This window comes from Canis lupus, chromosome 5, assembly GCF_048164855.1.
Source record: "Canis lupus baileyi chromosome 5, mCanLup2.hap1, whole genome shotgun sequence".
Lineage (NCBI taxonomy): Eukaryota > Metazoa > Chordata > Mammalia > Carnivora > Canidae > Canis > Canis lupus.
In genome coordinates this window covers 86,122,318-86,140,091 of record NC_132842.1, presented here as the reverse complement: position 1 = coordinate 86,140,091, position 17,774 = coordinate 86,122,318, and the positions used below count along the sequence as shown (strand labels likewise).

Below are 17,774 nucleotides of genomic sequence, written 5' to 3'. Positions count from 1 at the left end.
AAGGTGGTGCTAAACTGCTGAGCTACCCAGTCTGCCCTATTTTTAAAATGTTATTAAGATTTAAATTTTAACTCCAGTGTAGTTAACATACAGTGTTGTATTAGTTTCAGGTGCACAGTTATGCAACAATTCTATACCTTACAAAAATCATGGAATGCTTCACAAATTTGCATGTCTTCTTTGCTCGGGGACCATGCTAATCTTCTCTGTGTTGTTTCAATTTTAGTGTATGTGCTGCTGAAGCAAGCATATTTTATTTTGAATTTATTTTTGAAAGATATTTTCACTGGACATAGAATTTAGGTTGACAGGTTTTCTCCTCCACAGGTATTTTAAAGATACAATACTATTGTATTTTTTATTTGGTTTGCATATCTTCTGATCAGGAGTCTGAAGTCATTCTTAGTCTTGATTAATATTTGTAGGTAAAGGTTCTCTTTTTTTTCTGGCTGCTTGTAAGATTTCCTCCTTTTTATGGGTTTAACAATTTGTGTAATGCCTTAGAATGCTTTGCTTAGGGTTTGCTGAGTTTCTTGGATTTGGGAGTTTATAGTTTTCATCAAACTTAGGAAATTTTTGGCCATTATTTCTTCAGATATTTTTCATTCTTTTTCTTTTTTCTTTGTCCTTCATTTTGGTCAGTTTTTATTGCTGTGTCTTCAGATGCACTTACCTTTTCTTCTGCAGTATCTAGTCTGCTGGCACTCCCATTGAGTGAATTTTTTATTTCAGATATTATATTTTCTTCTCTAGAAGTTCTGCTTTCTTTTTATGCAATATATTTCTTCCCTTATATGATCCTGTTTTCCTTTGAATTTTCTTTTTATTGAGGGATAATTGACATAACATTATCAGTTTCAGGCACACAACATAATGATTCAGTATGTTTTTTTAAATTGCATTAAGTTCTTCAATAAAGTTATAACACCTGTCTTAATGTTCTCTTGTGTGCAAATTATTTCTTCTAATTTTTCTTATTACTATGAATCACACTTCTCTGCCTCCTGACATCTGTTGAGATTATTGATTGGGTGCTGGATACTATGAATTTTACATGGTTGAGGATCTGGATTTTGAGGCCTTAGTTTGAAGAGTTTTGAGATTTGTTCTGGTGGGTAGTTAAGTTGCTTTTGGCTCATTTTGATAATGTCCAGTCCCGTGGTTTTTTTTTTTTTTTTTTTTTTTTTAAGATTTATTTATTTATTCATTCAGAGAGAGCAAGAGACACAGGCAGAGGGAGAAGCAGAGGGAGAAGCAGGCTCCATGCAGGAAGCCCGATGTGGGACTTGATCCCGAGTCTCCAGGATCGCACCCCAGGCTGCAGGCGGCGCCAAACCGCTGCGCCACCAGGGCTGCCCTCCAGTCCCGTTTTTAAACTTTATTAGGGTGGATCTAGGGTGGCCTTTACCCTAGGGATAATCTGCCCTTCCCCTACCAGGACATGGCCCTTCAGGTCTCTACTGAGTTGAGTGCCCTGACTAAGCAGTGAGGACACCCACTCTGGTGCTTGCGGCTCATAAGGCCTGCGAGGACCCTGGGAGCCATTCATCTCATGGCTTCTTCATTGCGATTTCTCAGCCTTGTAGAGTTTCACTCTCTGAGCGTACACTTTTAATATGCAGCAAAGATGTAAGGGAACCTCTGTGTATTTTTGGAGCTCTCGTTCTTTGTAGCCCTCTCCTCTGGAACTCTGTCCTGCAACTTTTAGCTGCCTTAGCCTCCCTGAACCCTAGTCTCTGTTTCCTCAGCTCAGTAAGACACCTGCCATGCCCTGCTGGGACCCCTACCTCCCCCTTCTTGGTCTGAAACATGCCTCCCAGCAGAAAGGCAGAGTGATCTTAGGGCTCATATCATTTGTTTTTTGGTTCTGTCGGGAATCACTGTTGTCCAATGTCTACAAACAGTGGTGTCATGTATTTTGTTTAGTTTTTAATTGTTCACAGTGGGAGGTTAAATCTGGTCCCAATTACTCTATCACAGACAAAGCAGAAGTCTCTTGGTTGATTTTGAGCAGAGGAGTGCTAGGATATAACTTCTGTCATCTTATCTCACCCTGAGTGTGGGGTGATGGTATTATTCCCGTTACTCCCATGGATGGGGAGATGGAGGTTCGGAGAGGTTGAGCAGTATACCCACAGTCACTCAGTTACTGTTGCCAAACTTCATGCACTTGCCTCTGTGCCAGGACCTCTCAAAAAATAATTGTTGAGTTGAACCTTGTTCTTTTCTGCGAAGATCTCTAGGCCAGACTGGCATAGGACATACCCAGAGTTACGCAGCCATGTGGCAGGTGTGGGATGGTCACTCTTAGACCTGGATGGTCTGCCAGGTCCTCGGGCCTGGGGTACGTGTGCAGCAGGTCTTGGCCATGTCTCAGGGTCAGCACTGGGATGCACCTTTTGGCTGAGGGACGTCAGAGCCTGGGTGGCAGGAGTGAGAGCACATTTGTGCCTGTCAAACTGGGAGCATTTCTCTCTGTCACTGGGGTCTTTTTTTTTTCCCTCTGTCTTACATTCTTTTTTTTTTTTTTTTTCTGTCTTACATTCTTGCCCTTCTTTTCTGCTCTCTATATTCTCGCCCCTAAGGATCCTGACGATGCATTGCCTTAGGGCCTGTTTCTTACACCTTTGCAGTGGGCCTCAGCTGGTGATTTCTAAGCCTTACTATTATCTATTATTATTATTATTATCATTATTATTAAAGTCAAGACCACTCTGTCAAAATTTCCAAGATCAAGGTGGAATATAATTTGTAGAGATTTGTCTCAAGCCAGAAAATAGATTTGACCACTTAAAGGGGGTCGATGCAGGGGTAGGTGTTTGAGAACTGTTGGGCTGTCATTAAAGCTGGGCTGGTGAGACCGACAGGCCTGAAAGTGCTGGGAGGACTGAACTTCTGACAAGCAGGTGGCTGCTTAGACCTTTGCCCTTCTTTGAAGCGACACCTAGAGCTGCATGTTAAAGATGGGAGTCTGTGCCCCTCCTCATCATAAGGAAGCAGAATGGTCAGGATTCTCCCAAGGGGTCCTGTTGGTGTTTGGATGGGACAGTTCTTCATTGCATGCAGTGCTGGACATAGAGCCTCCCAGGCTCCTGCCTTCTAAGTGCCAGTGAGATTCCCTGGTCATTGTGACAGCAGAAACACTTCCACACATTTTCAAATGTTCCTCTGGGATGTGTGTGTGTGTCAAGGTGATTCTGGCCTGGCGTTGAGAACCATTGGACCAAAACACTGGGAGTAGGCCAGGTTTGTGTTAAGTTGTGGATGAAGTGTCCCAAGGGTGAACACGTGTCCTGCTGTGGTTCTCTGCTTGCTTCCTTTGTGTGTTTATATATGACATGATTCCTTTGTTTTAACTTTTTTGGTTAAAAGAAGCTTAAGATCATATTTATTGGGTACCAGTGATATTTTAAGTGCTGAAGATTGGCCTTCAGTAAGATGGTAAAGTGCCTGCCTTTAAGGAGCTTAAAATCAGTGGGGATAGATAGGTAATAAACTAGTTATCCAATGAAGACTTTTGGGTGGTATTACCAAGGAAATCAGTGTGGAGAGTAGTTAAGATTAAGGCTGTTTTGGTCATCAAGAAACTATTTTCTAAAAATACTAAGATGAAAAATGGGGGATGGTCCATTTTAGACTGCAGGTATTCCAAAACGAGCTGGAGAATCATCAAAAATGTAATCAGCTTAGGCAATTGCTAGATTGGTGTGAGGGCTTCTGTGAGCTCACTGATACCGTCTAACAGACCTTAGTAGCTCTGTGAGTTTGAATAGGGTATGGGGAAATCTTATTCTTTTTAGTAGCCCTGACACTTGGGCCTGGAGTCCTGGCTTTGGTGTGCTGATGAAGGCTCTGGAAGTCAAGACTTGAGGAATTTGGAGAGTGTCGCTATTCACATTCCTTGATGGGGGTATGCACACACGTTTCGTTTTTTTTTTTTTTTTTTTTTAATATTTTATTTATTTATTCATGAGAGACACAGAGCGGGAGAGAGAGGCAGAGACACAGGCAGAGGGAGAAACAGGCTCCATGCAGGGAGCCCGACGTGGGACTCTATCCTGGGTCTCCAGGATCAGGGTCTGGGCTGGAGGCGGCGCTAAACTGCTGAGCCACCCGGGCTGCCCCCGTTTTGGTTCTTAAACACTTTGAATATCCCTGGAAGAATCTATAAGGAACCAGCATCAGTGGTGGGTCCTCTTAGGAAGAGGGGAGTGTTGGAATGAGAGGGACGCTTTCTTTTTAAAAATTTTATTTTATTTTAAAGATTTTATTTATTTATTCATGAGAGACACACACACACAGAGAGAGGCAGAGACACAGGCAGAGGGAGAAGCAGGCTCCCTGCGGGGAGCCCAGTGGGGGACTCGATCCCGGGACCCCAGGGTCATGATCTGAGCCAAAGGCAGATGCTCAACCACTGAGCCACCCTGGCATCCCATCTTTTAAAAAATTTTAATATTTTATTTATTTTTCAAGCAGAGTTCACTTCTGTAGCTCACAGTTTAAAAAGGTACAAAAGGGTATATGATGAAAGGGTGTATTGTTAGTACCATAATACTGTTTGCCCTCCACCAAATGCTAGCTCTTCAAGAGATGAACTAATTTTAAAGGAAGTTCCTTGGTGATAATGATTCCTAGTGATTAGTTGTATTTAAACAAGAAGAAGGCTGCCTAAATATTAAAGCTGTTTGGGTTAGATTTAAGTCAAATAACCCACATTATTATTTGGGGGGTTGCATTAAGAGTGTAGCTTCATGAAATGCGGTCTGGACAAAACTCGATGATTTTAAGTAGAATGTTTCAAATCCCTTTAGTCCCAGTTACTGACTGAGTCATCATGGGCACATTATTTAACCTCCTTTGCCTCAGTTTCTCATCAGCAATGATTTCCAGACATTGTAGAATTAAATAAGAACTAAATAAATGTTAGCATTTCGTTATTTGCCAAGTAGAGCCCTCAGGAAGATAATGACGTTGGGTCTGTCATCCATTCAGTTGAGTAAGAACCATTGTTTTTTGTTTTGTTTTTTTGTTTTTTTTCCTTTCATTCATTAAGCAAATACCTTGGAAGCCTAGTGTGTGCCTGCATGAGCCCCAGGGACACAGTAAGCAGCACAGTTTCTTTTTTTTTTTTTTTTTTTTAAAGATTTTATTTATTTATTCATGATAGTCACACAGAGAGAGAGAGAGAGGCAGAGACATAGGCAGAGGGAGAAGCAGGCTCCATGCAGGGAGCCCGATATGGGATTCGATCCCGGGTCTCCAGGATTGCTCCCTGGGCCAAAGGCAGGCGCCAAACCGCTGCACCACCCAGGGATCCCAGCAGCACAGTTTCTGCCCCTGTGGAGTTCGCAGTCCAGTGAGGGACACAGACACAAGTAAAGGTGCAGTTCTGCTCAGTCCTTGAAAGAGGTGGCTGGTGTTAGGATGTAATTGAGAGGGTTCACCCTGTCGTGGATGTCAGAGAAGAAGTGCTTCCCCAACGAGGTGACGAAGCCGAAATGAAGGACGAGTCAAACTGGGGGGGGGGGGGGGGCGGGGCGGGGCAGGGACAGCCTGTGCAGAGGCCTGTGCGTCCTGGGGGTGGAGATGGGCGGTGTGGTTCACAGAGACCTGGGTTGCGGTCAGTGGACATGAGGCCTCGCAGCCACACCGAGAGGGTTTTCTGTATTAGAGCTTTTGGGGTTGTTTACCGGGTGGGTGAGGCGAGATCTGATTATTGCCATTTTGAAGTGATAGTCTGTTTGCGGTGTGGGAAGTGAGTTAGAAGAGAGCCCGGCATGGATGTGGAGGGACCCATGCAGAGGCTTTGGCAGTGGTCCAGGCAGGAGATTTTGGAAACTTTGACCCAAGTGATGGCAATGGCAGTGGAGGTGGAGAGAAGTGGGCAGACGATTCCATGGGTATTTAGGAAGGAGTGTTGGCAGGATTGATCGTGTGTTAGCTCTGGTGAGTGGGGGAGAAAGAGCTATCCAGAATGATCTTTTGGACTCTGGTTTGTATGTTTTGGTGGAAGGCTGTGCCATTCTCTCAGGGAACATTGGAAGAGGACAGGTGTGGCGAGGAAGAGGATGATGAATCTGTGGAGGAACTTGAGTCCAGAGGCCAGAAGGTGGCTGGATGTAGAACCCCGAGGGGACTGGGTCAGAGATCTGAATGGGAGAGGTTGTCGCTGCTGCTGCTGCTGCTGCTGCTGCTGCTGCTGCAGGGAGCCTGGGGAGGGAGCAAGCAGGACGGGGCGGGGGGAGGGGAGGAGGCTGGGAATGCAAGCTCAGATTCCCTAAGACTTTCCACTTGGTTTCCTGTGGGCTGACCTCGTCCTGGGTCTTTGAATGGGGAGATAGAGTGCTCCCAGCAGAGGCCTGGCCACTGCGCTGTGTGCCAGCCGTAAGGCAACGGGGTGTGGGGAGATCTTTGGGGCCTCTCTGTGGCCTGGACTCTTTCCTCTCCCACCTTCTTTGCCTCCCCCTCCCCCACCAGGAGGCCTGACACTTGCCATCTGAACGAGCTGGGAGGAATATGGAGGCTGGAGGCTGGCTCTCGAGACCCACAGATTAGCTGCACTTGTCTGGATATTATCTGTAGATGATTGGAGATTGGCTTGGACATCAGTAACAATAAACTAATCCTAATTCTCTCAAACGGCTTGTTTTATTCTTTTGGAGATTTGTGAGTTTCCTCCTAGTCTGTCTCAGTCTCTCCCTTTTCTCTAAGTGGTTTCAGCCAAAGGGTTTTTTGTTTTGTTTTGTTTTAATTTTATCTCTTCATGGGAGACACGGAGAGAGAGGAGGCAGAGACCCAGGCAGAGGGAGAAGCAGGCTCTGTGCGGGGAGCCCGACGTGGGACTCGATCCCAGGACCCCGGGGTTACAACCTTAGCCGAAGGCAGACGCTCAGCCACTGAGCCCCCCGGAGGCCATCAGCCAAGGGTTGAAGGCAAATGTAAGATGCAGAGAGAGGAGAGGGTAACAGACTGGAGCCAGGCAAGCGGGCAGCATGCTCCCTGCCTGCTTGGTCCGTGGGCCCATCGCTGGCTTATTTACACAGCAGATTCAAGCTGCTTTACTGCTGGGATTCCATGTCCTCAGCGACAGGTGATAAGTAGGAACCAGTGGCCAGTTTCTTTGCTTCCTGGCTCCTAGTAGATGCCTGGAGAAAATCCTGAGCGTGGGCACCTGGGGCCCCCTTGTGGCTGGATCCGGTTCTCCACTTCGGCTCTGCTTTTCTCCCATCAGTTTGGTGGGAAGATGATGCAAAAGGGAAGTTTTTCTCTCTTGCAGCCTTTCCTCTGGATTTTGCCATTCCGTGGATCTTGTGATGGTCCCCGGCCCTTGCTGCTTGGCTGCTGATCTTGGGCCCTCCTAAGCCAAACCTAGCCTTCTCCTGGAGGTGCTGTGGCAGTGAACCCAGCAGCAGTCTCTTCACATTCACTGGCAAGTTCAGACCCCACGGGCGGGCTCCTTCTTACAGGCAGCCCACTGTGGCACGCTCCGCAGTCTGAGAAGCTGGTGCTCTCACCACCAGGAGGAATAGATGTTGTGAGGCTTCAGAAACGAGTATCTTTGGTTTTTTGATGTCCATTGGGTGGCACTGTGATCTTATTTTTGTTTCTGTTTTTCTGTGCAGCCAAGCTCTACTCCAGGAAGCGAAAATGTGGTGCCTCGAGAGCCTCTGGTAAGTACTCAAGATATATAGTGTCATTTTCTAATCGCTAAAATACTGTGTGAGTGTGGAGAAACCCAAGGATCCTATAGTTTTGCATCATTAGTCTCTCTTCAAAAGTAGTTGCTGTGTGGAGACTAACTTAGTGACCTTTGACTTCTGACTTCTTTTCTGGCCTGCTGGAGTTAGTGGGCTCCCTCCTTAGTAAAGCCTGGTCTTTTCTGAACAGAAAGCATCTAGCCCAGGGTGTGATGCACCACTTTGTTTATTGCTGATCGGTATTAATCAGTGGGGTGCCTGAACCCTTTGGAGGTGGAGTTGGGACCAAGTTGCTACTTGATTGTCTAATCAAGTCAATCCTACCCTTCAGGGTGAGAGCACTGTCAGGTGGCCTTTGAGGGGCAGGTAAGGCAGGGAGTTCTTTTTGGCCTGGCCAGTAATTTGTGATGCTCACTACCAACATTATCTACTTATAGTATTGACAGGGAGGCAGCCTCCTGAGTACTGAGGGTAACTTTCTTCACGAGTTGCTTTTGCTTTGGTGGTTTGAGCCCCTGTCCCTGCCAGTGCCCCCTATTTTCATCCTAGCTTGCATTTCAGGGACTGCTGCAAATCCTGTTCGTTGGGTAGTAAGACTTGCTCTGCACCCATCAGATAAATTTATGAAGGGCCAGCTTTTAGAACTTTGTCTTTGTTTGAATGGTGATAGCCAGCTTGGGGATGCACCGCCCAGCTTTGGTTTCCCAGGCCTGGTTCTCTTCCCTCTCCTCTGGCAGTAGTGGGAGGAGGTGATGTGAGGTCCTTAGCTGGCATAAACAGGCCTGAATTCTAGCCTGTACCCGGGCTTCCCAAGATGAAGGTGAGTTGGACTTGGCTGAGCTGTAGAAAGACCAGGGTGATGCAAGCCCTGTTGGGAAGCGCTGTTGTCTTCCGTGACACCCGCTGTTACCATGTGTTACTAAGTCCGGCTCCCTTCCCACCACGCCCCACAGTGGCTTCGTTTTTCTCTTGGTATTACCTGGGTTTGTCCTGGAGGTCAGGGTGGTAGGAGAGCCAGAGGCTTCAGAAAGGCTTTGCTTTGCCAGGGCCTTAGCTAGGGAGCTGGAATGTGCCCCTGGGGTCTGCTAGTGCCCCGCAGGCTGGAATTGTGGTTGGTTTTGGACTCAAGTCCAAACTGAATGCTGTAGTTCTCTGCCCTTTCCCTCCATGGTCTCCTTTTACATTTTTATCTACTGACTTAACTATTGATCACCGGCAGAGCTGGCCGGTCCTCCTTTTGCAGCATGATTGGGTAAACTCTTGGGGGTTCTTTCTAGCAATGACCCATAGGCAACGGCAGCCTTGCTGAATTCTGGATGTTTGGAGCCCTGCAGCCAGCCCCTTTGCTCTGCTCACATTTCTGGATGCTGTTCTTTTCCTGCTGTACTCCGCATCTGCTTGTTGTTTGGTTGTATGTTCATTTCTTTCTTTTCTGGGAGGCCCTGAGCAGTCTTCAAACCCTAGTAGCCTGTGATCGTCCAGAGTTCAGACTCATTCTCTCCAGGCCAACTCTACAATTACCTTATATTTAATTAATATTTTTCCCCTCTTTACGTACTTGCTACATAATTGCTCAGAGGAAAGAAAACACATAGCAGCAATTTATATATATATAAAAAAAAACAATAATTAAAAAAAAAACTCCGAAATAAACTCCCATCTCATTTGGGCTGATCCTATGAGTTGGGTAATTAGGGCCCTATTAAAAGGTGGACCCTTTCTCCTTCCCTTCTTTTTTTTTATTAATTTTTTTATATTAAACTCCCACAGTCTCTCAGTCATGCTCTTATTGCTTTTGGCCAACCATTCGCAGCAGCCTGATTAAATGAGGGCACCAGCCGAGCTGTATGGTCTTGTGTGAGCTACTTCTGCCTCTCAAGAGTGGTGGTGGGAGGGTGCCAGGCAGCGGGGCCCCTTCTGGACTTGTGAGGACTCATGGCAGGTGGGAGCACAGGACTTTGAGCTGGCAGTAGGTTGGATGAGAGTCACAGGATGCTGGCAAAGGGATGGGGTGGTATCCGTCCCCCAGAGAAAGTCCACAGTCCTCTATCCGAGTCCACCTTCCCTAGGGGAACTTTCTTAGGCATGCACATTTGTGGGCTCTTGCATGCTCAGGGAGAACAGACAATTGAAGAATAAAATTAAGCCTTCTTCGTAAGTAATTTATGCATTTTATTGGGGGAAGAAAAGGCATTTGTACACACGAAACAATTAGCAGACAGCACAAGACCATATATAATTTTAGCAAACAGTACAAAATCGCATATAATTTGGTGCAGAATTGCCTGGCTGGGAGTATAAGAGCCCTCATTATTCAGAGAAGGATGAGATCTGCCTGGGGTATACTTAGGGATTTTTTTTTTGTGAAACTTGAAGCCGGGTCCTGAGGAATAGGATTTTCAAGTGTTGGGGGGACATCCTGCTAAGTGTCTTTCACTCTTGTTTTTAACTGAGAGCGTATTTTCCACAAAAAAAATTTTTTTTAAGGTTTTATTTATTTATTCATGAGACACACACAGAGATTTGAGGCGGGGGGGGGGGGGCGTTGTTGTGAGCAGAGACACAGGCAGAGGGAGAAGCAGGCTCCATGCAGGAAGCCTGATGCAGGACTTGATCCCGGGACCCCAGGATCACACCCTGGGTGGAAGGCGGAGCTAAACCGCTGAGCCTCCCGGGATCGCCCCTGCCAAATTCTGTCGTGGAAGCTGCCTGCTGTCTACACTAAAAGGGCTAAGCATAGGATACTGAAGGCATATAACCTTATTCTTGGTCTCCTTAACTAGATGATCACTTTGGAGTAATTTTTCCCTTTATTGGAAAGGTGAGTTATGACAGAAGAGGCTCCATGGAATAGCCAGTACAATGCCGATGACATGGACGGTGATGTTCGGGGGTTAGCATTAGTTTTTTGCTTTATCTGTCAGAGAAGGAGGGCCTGATTTTCATTTCTGCTCTCCAGACCAGAAGAACAGTCTTGTGATTTTGTTGTTGAGGAGTATCGTCTTGAAGTCTCGAAACAATACGTTGGTGTTTTTAGCCACCCCCTTTCTGGTTCCACCCATGTAGTGACTGCATGTTACCTTCTCTCACCCTTCAGTCTCCTCCCCGCCATGAAAAAAACCACCTGGGCAACCTTGGCCATATTAGTGAGATAGTTGCTCTATAATGTTGTAATGCCCTCAGGGCTGGAGATTGTTGAACAGACCGGTCTTGATAAGTTCTGTAAACTCCCAGTTGAAATTCCTTTATTATTGATGATAAAACTGTGCCAAAGTTAAAATGGCCAATTGCTTTTTCCTTCTTTATACTTTCTTCCCTGAGGTTAGCCTCAAGGAGTTTTGACAGTCCTCCGGAGTATTGACCTCCACCCCCTCCCCATACTTGTTGAAAACTTGTAAATTCTCTCAGACCTGAGTTTTCTTTTTTAAAAAAAGATTTTATTTATTTATTTGAGACAGAGAGTGAGAAAGAGAGCATGAGTGGTGGGAGGGGCACAGGGAGAGGGACAGGCAGACAGCAGACTCCCCACTGAGCAAGGAGCTCAATGTGGGGCTCAATCCAAGGACCCTGAGATCCAAGGACCTGAGCCAAAGGCAGACACTCAACCGTCTGAGCCACCCAGGTGCCCCTCATCCCCTGTGTAGGCATGTGCTTGGGCCCTGGGTCAAGTCCCTGCACCACTCACCCAGGATCAAGCCCCACTTGGCCGGTGGGTCTTTAAATGGGTGGATGGGGGTGGGGTGGGGGTGTGCCAGAGTGGCTCTGTTGGTTAAGCATCTGCCTTCGGCTTGGGTCATGATCTCAGGGTCCCGGGCTCGAGCCTCATATTGGGCTCCTTGCTCAGCAGGGAGTCTGCTTCTCCCTCTCCCTCTGCCCTTCCCCACTGCTTGTGCTCTTTTTCTCTTCTCTCAAATAAATAAATAAATAAATAAATAAATAATCTTAAAAAAAGAGTGGGTAGGCGGTAGTTTGCATGATAACTCGGGCTCTGTCTTGCTGGGATTCAGAAACCACGGTTAAGTAACCATCTGAGAGTCCTTTTAGTCATCTGAGTTTAGGTTATTTGAAGTGAGCAATAAATAAGGTTTCATTTGCACGTTGCTCACTGGTTTCAACACAGGTTCCTCCATATGCAGCAATACTGCAGGCCGCCCACTTTATTCAATGCTTATGGATTTGGGTTAAACTAGCATTTTGACTTTTTGCTCTTTGAAACCAAGTTCTTCCTAATGAATGAGTCTTCGGCCATTCTTTCTTCCTCTGACTTACAGGTGTAGTTTTTTTGTTCTGTTTCGGTTTTTATCTTTCCCCTGTATCCATCCCAATACTCCCAAACTACAGTGAATTTATTTTTATAAAATATGATGGTCATTTCTACTTTATCATCTTCCCTAGGGTTAATCATTTGTAGTAGGCTGAACTATTTTAAAAATAAGGATGCTCTGCACTCACAGAGCCAGGCCATATGTCAGCTTTGCTGTCTAACTACAGAAGTATCCTGTGGCCTCTGACTTCTCCCTGAGGCTCACAGAACCTTGCCTAGGGGGTCCTGCATCATGGATCTGATCCCAGTTCTTCTTGGGGAGCTCATCCACATTATGCCTGGAACACTGAAGATTTTCTCTTTAGTTTTTAAGTCAGTTAACAAAGGCTGGGAATCAAAAGGCCATTAATATCTTGATGAATTCAGGGAGTTAGCCTGCGAGCTCTTTAAGAATACCTATAGCTAGTTGGCTGTCTCCTAGAGCCCTCTCCAGTGGATTCCTGGCACTCACCCTGTATTTCTATCTTTTATGGCTGGAGTACTTCAGTTGTTCTTGCTGGTGGGCTCATTGGGGACAGGTGCCTCTCATGCTTTGTCCCCACCAGAAATCTCTGAAGGAGATTGTCATTCATGTGCTCAACCCATTTCTTTGTGTAGAGTCATGTGCATATGTGGTATGTCTATGTGCATATATAGAACATATAATACATAAATTTCCTGAACTTCAAAGCAATTGGTAGAGAAATAAAGTGAATTTTTAAAAAATATTTTATTTTTAAGTAATCTGTGTACTGGACGTGGGGCTCAAACTCACAACCCCGAGATCAGTGGTCACATGCTCTGTGGACTGAGGCAGCCAGGTGGCCCTAAATTCATTTTAATACTGTATTCATGAAGGTGCATTCACAAGCACAGGGGTATTCATGAAACTAGCCCATTTAAAAATTTCAGAAAATTGTCTTTTTTGTTTTCAGGAAAGATAAATAAACATGACAAATCTAAAGCATTAAGCATTATTATTGTAAGACTCTGTCATGGTTGATTCCTGTGCTGACTTAGGTTTATTCAAGTGAGCTGTAATTCCCACTCAGGGACATCTCTCTGGATACAGGTGAGTGGGGGTGACATTATAGGGATAACCCTAAATCTGCTCTACTTATTTTTAAAAAGCGAATCCTGTGCAAATTTTGGTAAACGATTGTTAGCAGCACATGACAGGGGTGGGGTGGGGAACACCACGACTGCTGGTGAGAAACTTGGGACTGAAATCTGGGTAGACAGCTGTCGGGCGGGGCTGGCGGGACACCCCTCTGATGACGCCTCTGTCTTGGGAGCAGGCCTGTGGCCTGGTGCCGTTCGGATGGGGAAGGTGGTTGGCTTTCCTCCTTCCCCACTCTCATCAATGGTGGAAATCCTTCAGTGATGAAAATGCTACTCTTTGAACACTGACACCCCTTGTGGGGAGGGTGCCAGAGAGTCCTGCAGGTCATGGCGGGGAGGAAGCCGATGAGAGTCCTGGGAGCTGGATGAACTTGAGAAAAGCCTCATTTGGGCTCTGGCCCAAATCTCTAGGCCACTTACTGATTTTGAAATTACTGTCTCTCCCTACTTCGTCCTTCCTGTTCTAGAGGAGGTTTATTGAATTAGACTAGGTGGGGCCCTTTAAGTTCTTTCCTCTTTCAGGCCAGTGAAGAGGTGGTTTTCTTCAGTTGTGAGGTATCCTTTTACAAATAATTATTAGATGAATCGAAACTCGGAGGAGTAATAATTAGGGAAATGGAATTTGAAATAGTTACTGAGCTTTGTTTATCCTTTGGGTTACTGGCTTTCATAGTAATACTTGCTATTTGTTACAGTTCCTGCAGTCAGAGGCCCTGACTGCCGGACAGCCGAGCAGGCAAGCGTCCCGACTTAGAGAACCAGGACCGAGGAGCCGAGCACCCGTGTGCTCTTGCGGAGTTGCACAGAGATTGGGCGAATTCGGTCTGTAATCCTGTCACCCGCATCATTCTTCCAGAAGGAGAGGCTGAGGTTGCTCCCGGTCTCCTGGAGATGGTCTCCGAGTTCTTCAGGCGCCCTTAGTCATTGCTGAGGAGGGTGTAAAGGAAGCTCTTACTTGGGCCGAGGGATGGTCAAAGGTTTTTCTTTTGCTTAAAATCAACTGTTATCTTATTTGAAAGACTTTTCATTTAAAAGCGTTTTTTGTTGTTGCTTTTTTTTAAAGCACGACCTAAAGGATGGGTATTCCCTGTGGCAAACTCCGTAAACCTCCCCCGAGCCCCTGGCTTGAGAAGCCCTGGATGGCCTGATGTACGGAGGGCAGCTAGGTGCCCGATGTTTTCCAGGAAAATTTCAGTTGAAATATTTTCGCGCATTCTCAAACCATGCAGACCAATTTGGGTTTGAAAAATACGATCTTGTAGTTAATCCCACTTCTGTGCTAGGAGAAGCCGCAGGAAGATGAAGTGGTGCTTTGCAGGAGGATGTGTTCGCCGCCCTGCCTTCTTCCCTCCCAGCTCTCCTTTCTTTTATGGTTTATAGTTATAACCAAGATTTATGCTTGTTGCTCCACAAATCTTCTCCCTGCCATTATGAGTTTGTCTGAGCAGTCTAGAGACGGGGCCGACACTGAGTGATTCTTGAGGTAAATCTACCCGGGGGCACTCTCTGACGCTCAGAGTCACAGAGGAGCTAACTCAGAGCCCCCAGTGGATCGGATAAATTGCCCCTGTCGAGAAAAAGACGCGCTGTCACCTTTGTGACTTCTTGCCTTAGTCGTGTCCCCGGTGGCACAGGGGCCTGTGTGTGCTTCCTGAGTCTGTGGGGTGGCGCTCTGGGTCGGCAGTCCCACCCTTCACCCAGCAGTGTCCGTCAAGAGGCCTTTCTCTGTCTCTGTACCTCTCCTCTGTCTCTCCTCCTCCCTCTCTGTCTCTGTCTCCGTCTCCCTCTATTTGCTGTGGCTCCCGTTGGCCAGAGCAAGAGGGTCTGTGGGGCAGGGCAGCCTTCTCCAGCCTTGTGGGGAGGAGCTGCTGACAGGATCGGGCACACAGATTGATTATTTTTATAAATTGTTTAGTTTTCCCACACGGCACTGCATTTGGATGGAGAAGGGGAGAAAGTAGACAACATGTATTAAACGTCTTTTCTTCCCCTTCCTCCTACTTATTTTTGCTGTGTCCTTTTGGCTTGTGTGTATTTCCGGGAGTTATTTCAGACCTCTTGTCACATGAAGCGGCAGCATCAGTAAATACATATTTTTTTAAAGTGTCAAGATCTCACCCTAGACGCACTCCTCGAAGCGACTGACCCGCGGTAGGGCACCGGAAGCCGCTCCGGGAGGCCCCGGGCGCAATGACGGCCCGATGGCTCCCCGGCTGGGTGCGCTCGCCCCCGTTCTGCAGGCCAAGAGGTTGTCGGCTTGCCCCGAACCTGTGTGTACCAATTGTGTTTTGTTAGTGAATGGGGCAGTTTTGTTAAATATGCTGTAAACAGGTGAAATACAAACATGAACGGAGGGAGCTACAAATAGTGTTTTATGAACATAAATGGGAAAAGAGGGTTCTGTGAAAGCTAAGTGGAAAGCTTTGGTAAATGCAAATTGCAAATAGAAGGTCTTTTCAGGTGTGAGCAAGATGACAGTTAAACTAGAGGAAGATCATAAAAATCTAGAAGTATTCAGTACTTTGATTTGCATTACTGGTGTCTTTAAGTTCTCACTTTGCTTTAGAAATTGTGAAGGGTGTGTCATGGGTGGGGTTTATGCAAGAAAGACGTCTGGGAACTTCAGTCTGTGGGCCCACACTCAAAGAAAAGGTCTTGGCTCCACATCAGAAAATTAGCAAATGACTGTACGTTTATAGGTTTTAAGTTAAAGTAAATTGTTTAAGGTATGCAGAGTAGGCTCCATTTTTAATGATTCCCGGCTTTAACTGATTTTTCGATTAACTGACCAATTACAGGCTCTGATGACCTAGGTCAGGAGGGCTGCTCCCGTGCGTTTTGCTGGCCTTGGTGCTGGTTTCTTTATGTTTGTCAGCTTGTTTCATCCTAACAAACCGGCAAGAACTACTCTCTTTTCCTCAGTTTACAGTGAGGAAGCCAGCCCGGGCCGTCCAGTTCCTGCAGTTTGCAAGGGGTGGGACTGGAATTTAACCTCACGAGTGCATACAGCCCAGCTGTCCTGGGCGTCACAGGCGGGGACAGCCTGCTGTGAGCTCGCCTCCGCTTGGAGCCAGGGCGCTCAAGGGGGGCTTTGGCTCCGCTCTGTTCGGGGGCTGCCTGGTGAGTCTGTGCTGCCTCGGAAGCTGTTGCCTTCGTGCGCACTCCCTGGTTGCAGTCTTTTGTATGCATCTTAGCTGTTGAAAAGGCACCTATTAATTTATCACAGGTGATGTGGGCCTCCTCGTGCTGGAGGAGGCGTCTGCACCCATGTACCTCACTAATGACAGGTTAAGGGATCGAGGCGAGATAATAGGATCTTTTCATCTGTGTCTCTAGAGCAAGGTGCTGTGTCCCCCGGTAGCTTCTAGGGGGCAGCAGCTGCTTGTTATTTTACCTCCTGCTGGCGGAGGAGAAGTTCCACAGCCCAGCGGTTTGCTTTTGACTCTGGCTCTTGACGTGGTGCTGGGCTGTGCAGGTCTTCAGGGAGTCACCTGAACCCACATTAAGTAAAGAAACTACAGGATCCGGGATATTCCATCCCTGCTTTCTCTGCCCCCCTCAGGTAGACTCTTTATCTGCGTCCCCATCAGCATCCATAAATCCCTCACTGTCAGAGTTCGCAGCAGAGTTCACTTTGCTTTGAAGATAAGAGCCGCAGAGATGTCTTTAAGAGTAAAATCTTTTTGTCAGATCTTACTTGTTGCCATTGATAACCCACTTGAATAATGTGTAGATGTTTTGAAATTTTCCCCTGTGGGCACGTGTCTTTACTCTGTCGGGAACACGACTGTCATATGCTCAATTACCTGTTCTTCCTTTGGGCGCTTCCCTTGCCCCCCCTCCCCTTCCCTGCCCCACCCCAACCTGGGTTTGCAGAGGTGTGTTTTGGATTCTAAATGACGCACTTTGGGAGCATATGGAAGGGGGGACTTTGGATTTGCCAGTTCTTTTAGACTTTGGGGCCCAAGCCTGACACGTGGCCAGCTTGTGCCTTGTTGAAGTGAGAGGCTGGCACCCACCTTCCCACAAGCCCACGTTTCACCAGGGCCCTGGCTCTCAGATCTCCTTCCAGCTCTGTGGCTCCGGCGAGTGACGGAAGGGGAAGGCCTGGCTGCAGGCAGAACCGGATGGTTGCAGTAGGCACGAGAAGCAAATTGGCCACGACATTTCAGCCCTGGGAGGTTTATTCAGGATTAGCTAAGAATTCTCAGCCCCGGCTCCACTGTGGGAGGAGCCCGTGACTGATGGCCGCTCTCGGGGCTCTGCAGGCTTGTGGGGCTTTCATCTGCAGACCCCAGAGCACGGGGGACGGGTGGGAGTTTCCACTGCAGCTCTGAGAGTTGCTTTCCTCAAAGACAAAGGCATGCCTCTTCACCTCACCTCTCCAGCTCTCTCTGTTGTCTCTCTGAAAAATGGCAGTTAATAGAATCTGCTAATGAACAGAAGAAATAACTAGAAGTAGTGGCAGGTCGTTTTGACAGTGAAGTGGTTTATAACTTCTGTTTATCAAACGATTATAATTATTATTATTGTTATTTCTATTGGATTTTTGAAGAATTCAGCCTGGCCTCCAGAGCCCCATTGATACAACATTTTTCTTTCTTCGTAATGTCTAGAAAATAACTTTATTCCAGTGAAATCCAGATGGG

The 17,774-nt window shown here is 46.8% G+C and overlaps 1 protein-coding gene and 1 non-coding gene across 3 annotated transcripts in view; one reads left to right on the top strand and one right to left on the bottom strand.

The window, feature by feature from the left end:
• Positions 1-17,774, top strand: part of PEX14 (peroxisomal biogenesis factor 14) — a 138,206-nt gene that overhangs the window by 11,014 nt on the left and 109,418 nt on the right. The window contains exon 2 of one of the 2 annotated variants that reach the window (XM_072828430.1): positions 7,626-7,673. The exons of the other annotated variant lie outside the window; for it this stretch is intronic. Within the exon in view, the coding sequence (XP_072684531.1) occupies positions 7,626-7,673 (48 nt within the window). The remainder of the gene's footprint in view (positions 1-7,625; positions 7,674-17,774) is intronic. 2 annotated transcript variants of the gene reach the window in all.
• Positions 144-246, bottom strand: LOC140634592 (U6 spliceosomal RNA). Its single transcript, XR_012032016.1, has one exon. It is a non-coding gene; the product is annotated as a U6 spliceosomal RNA (small nuclear RNA).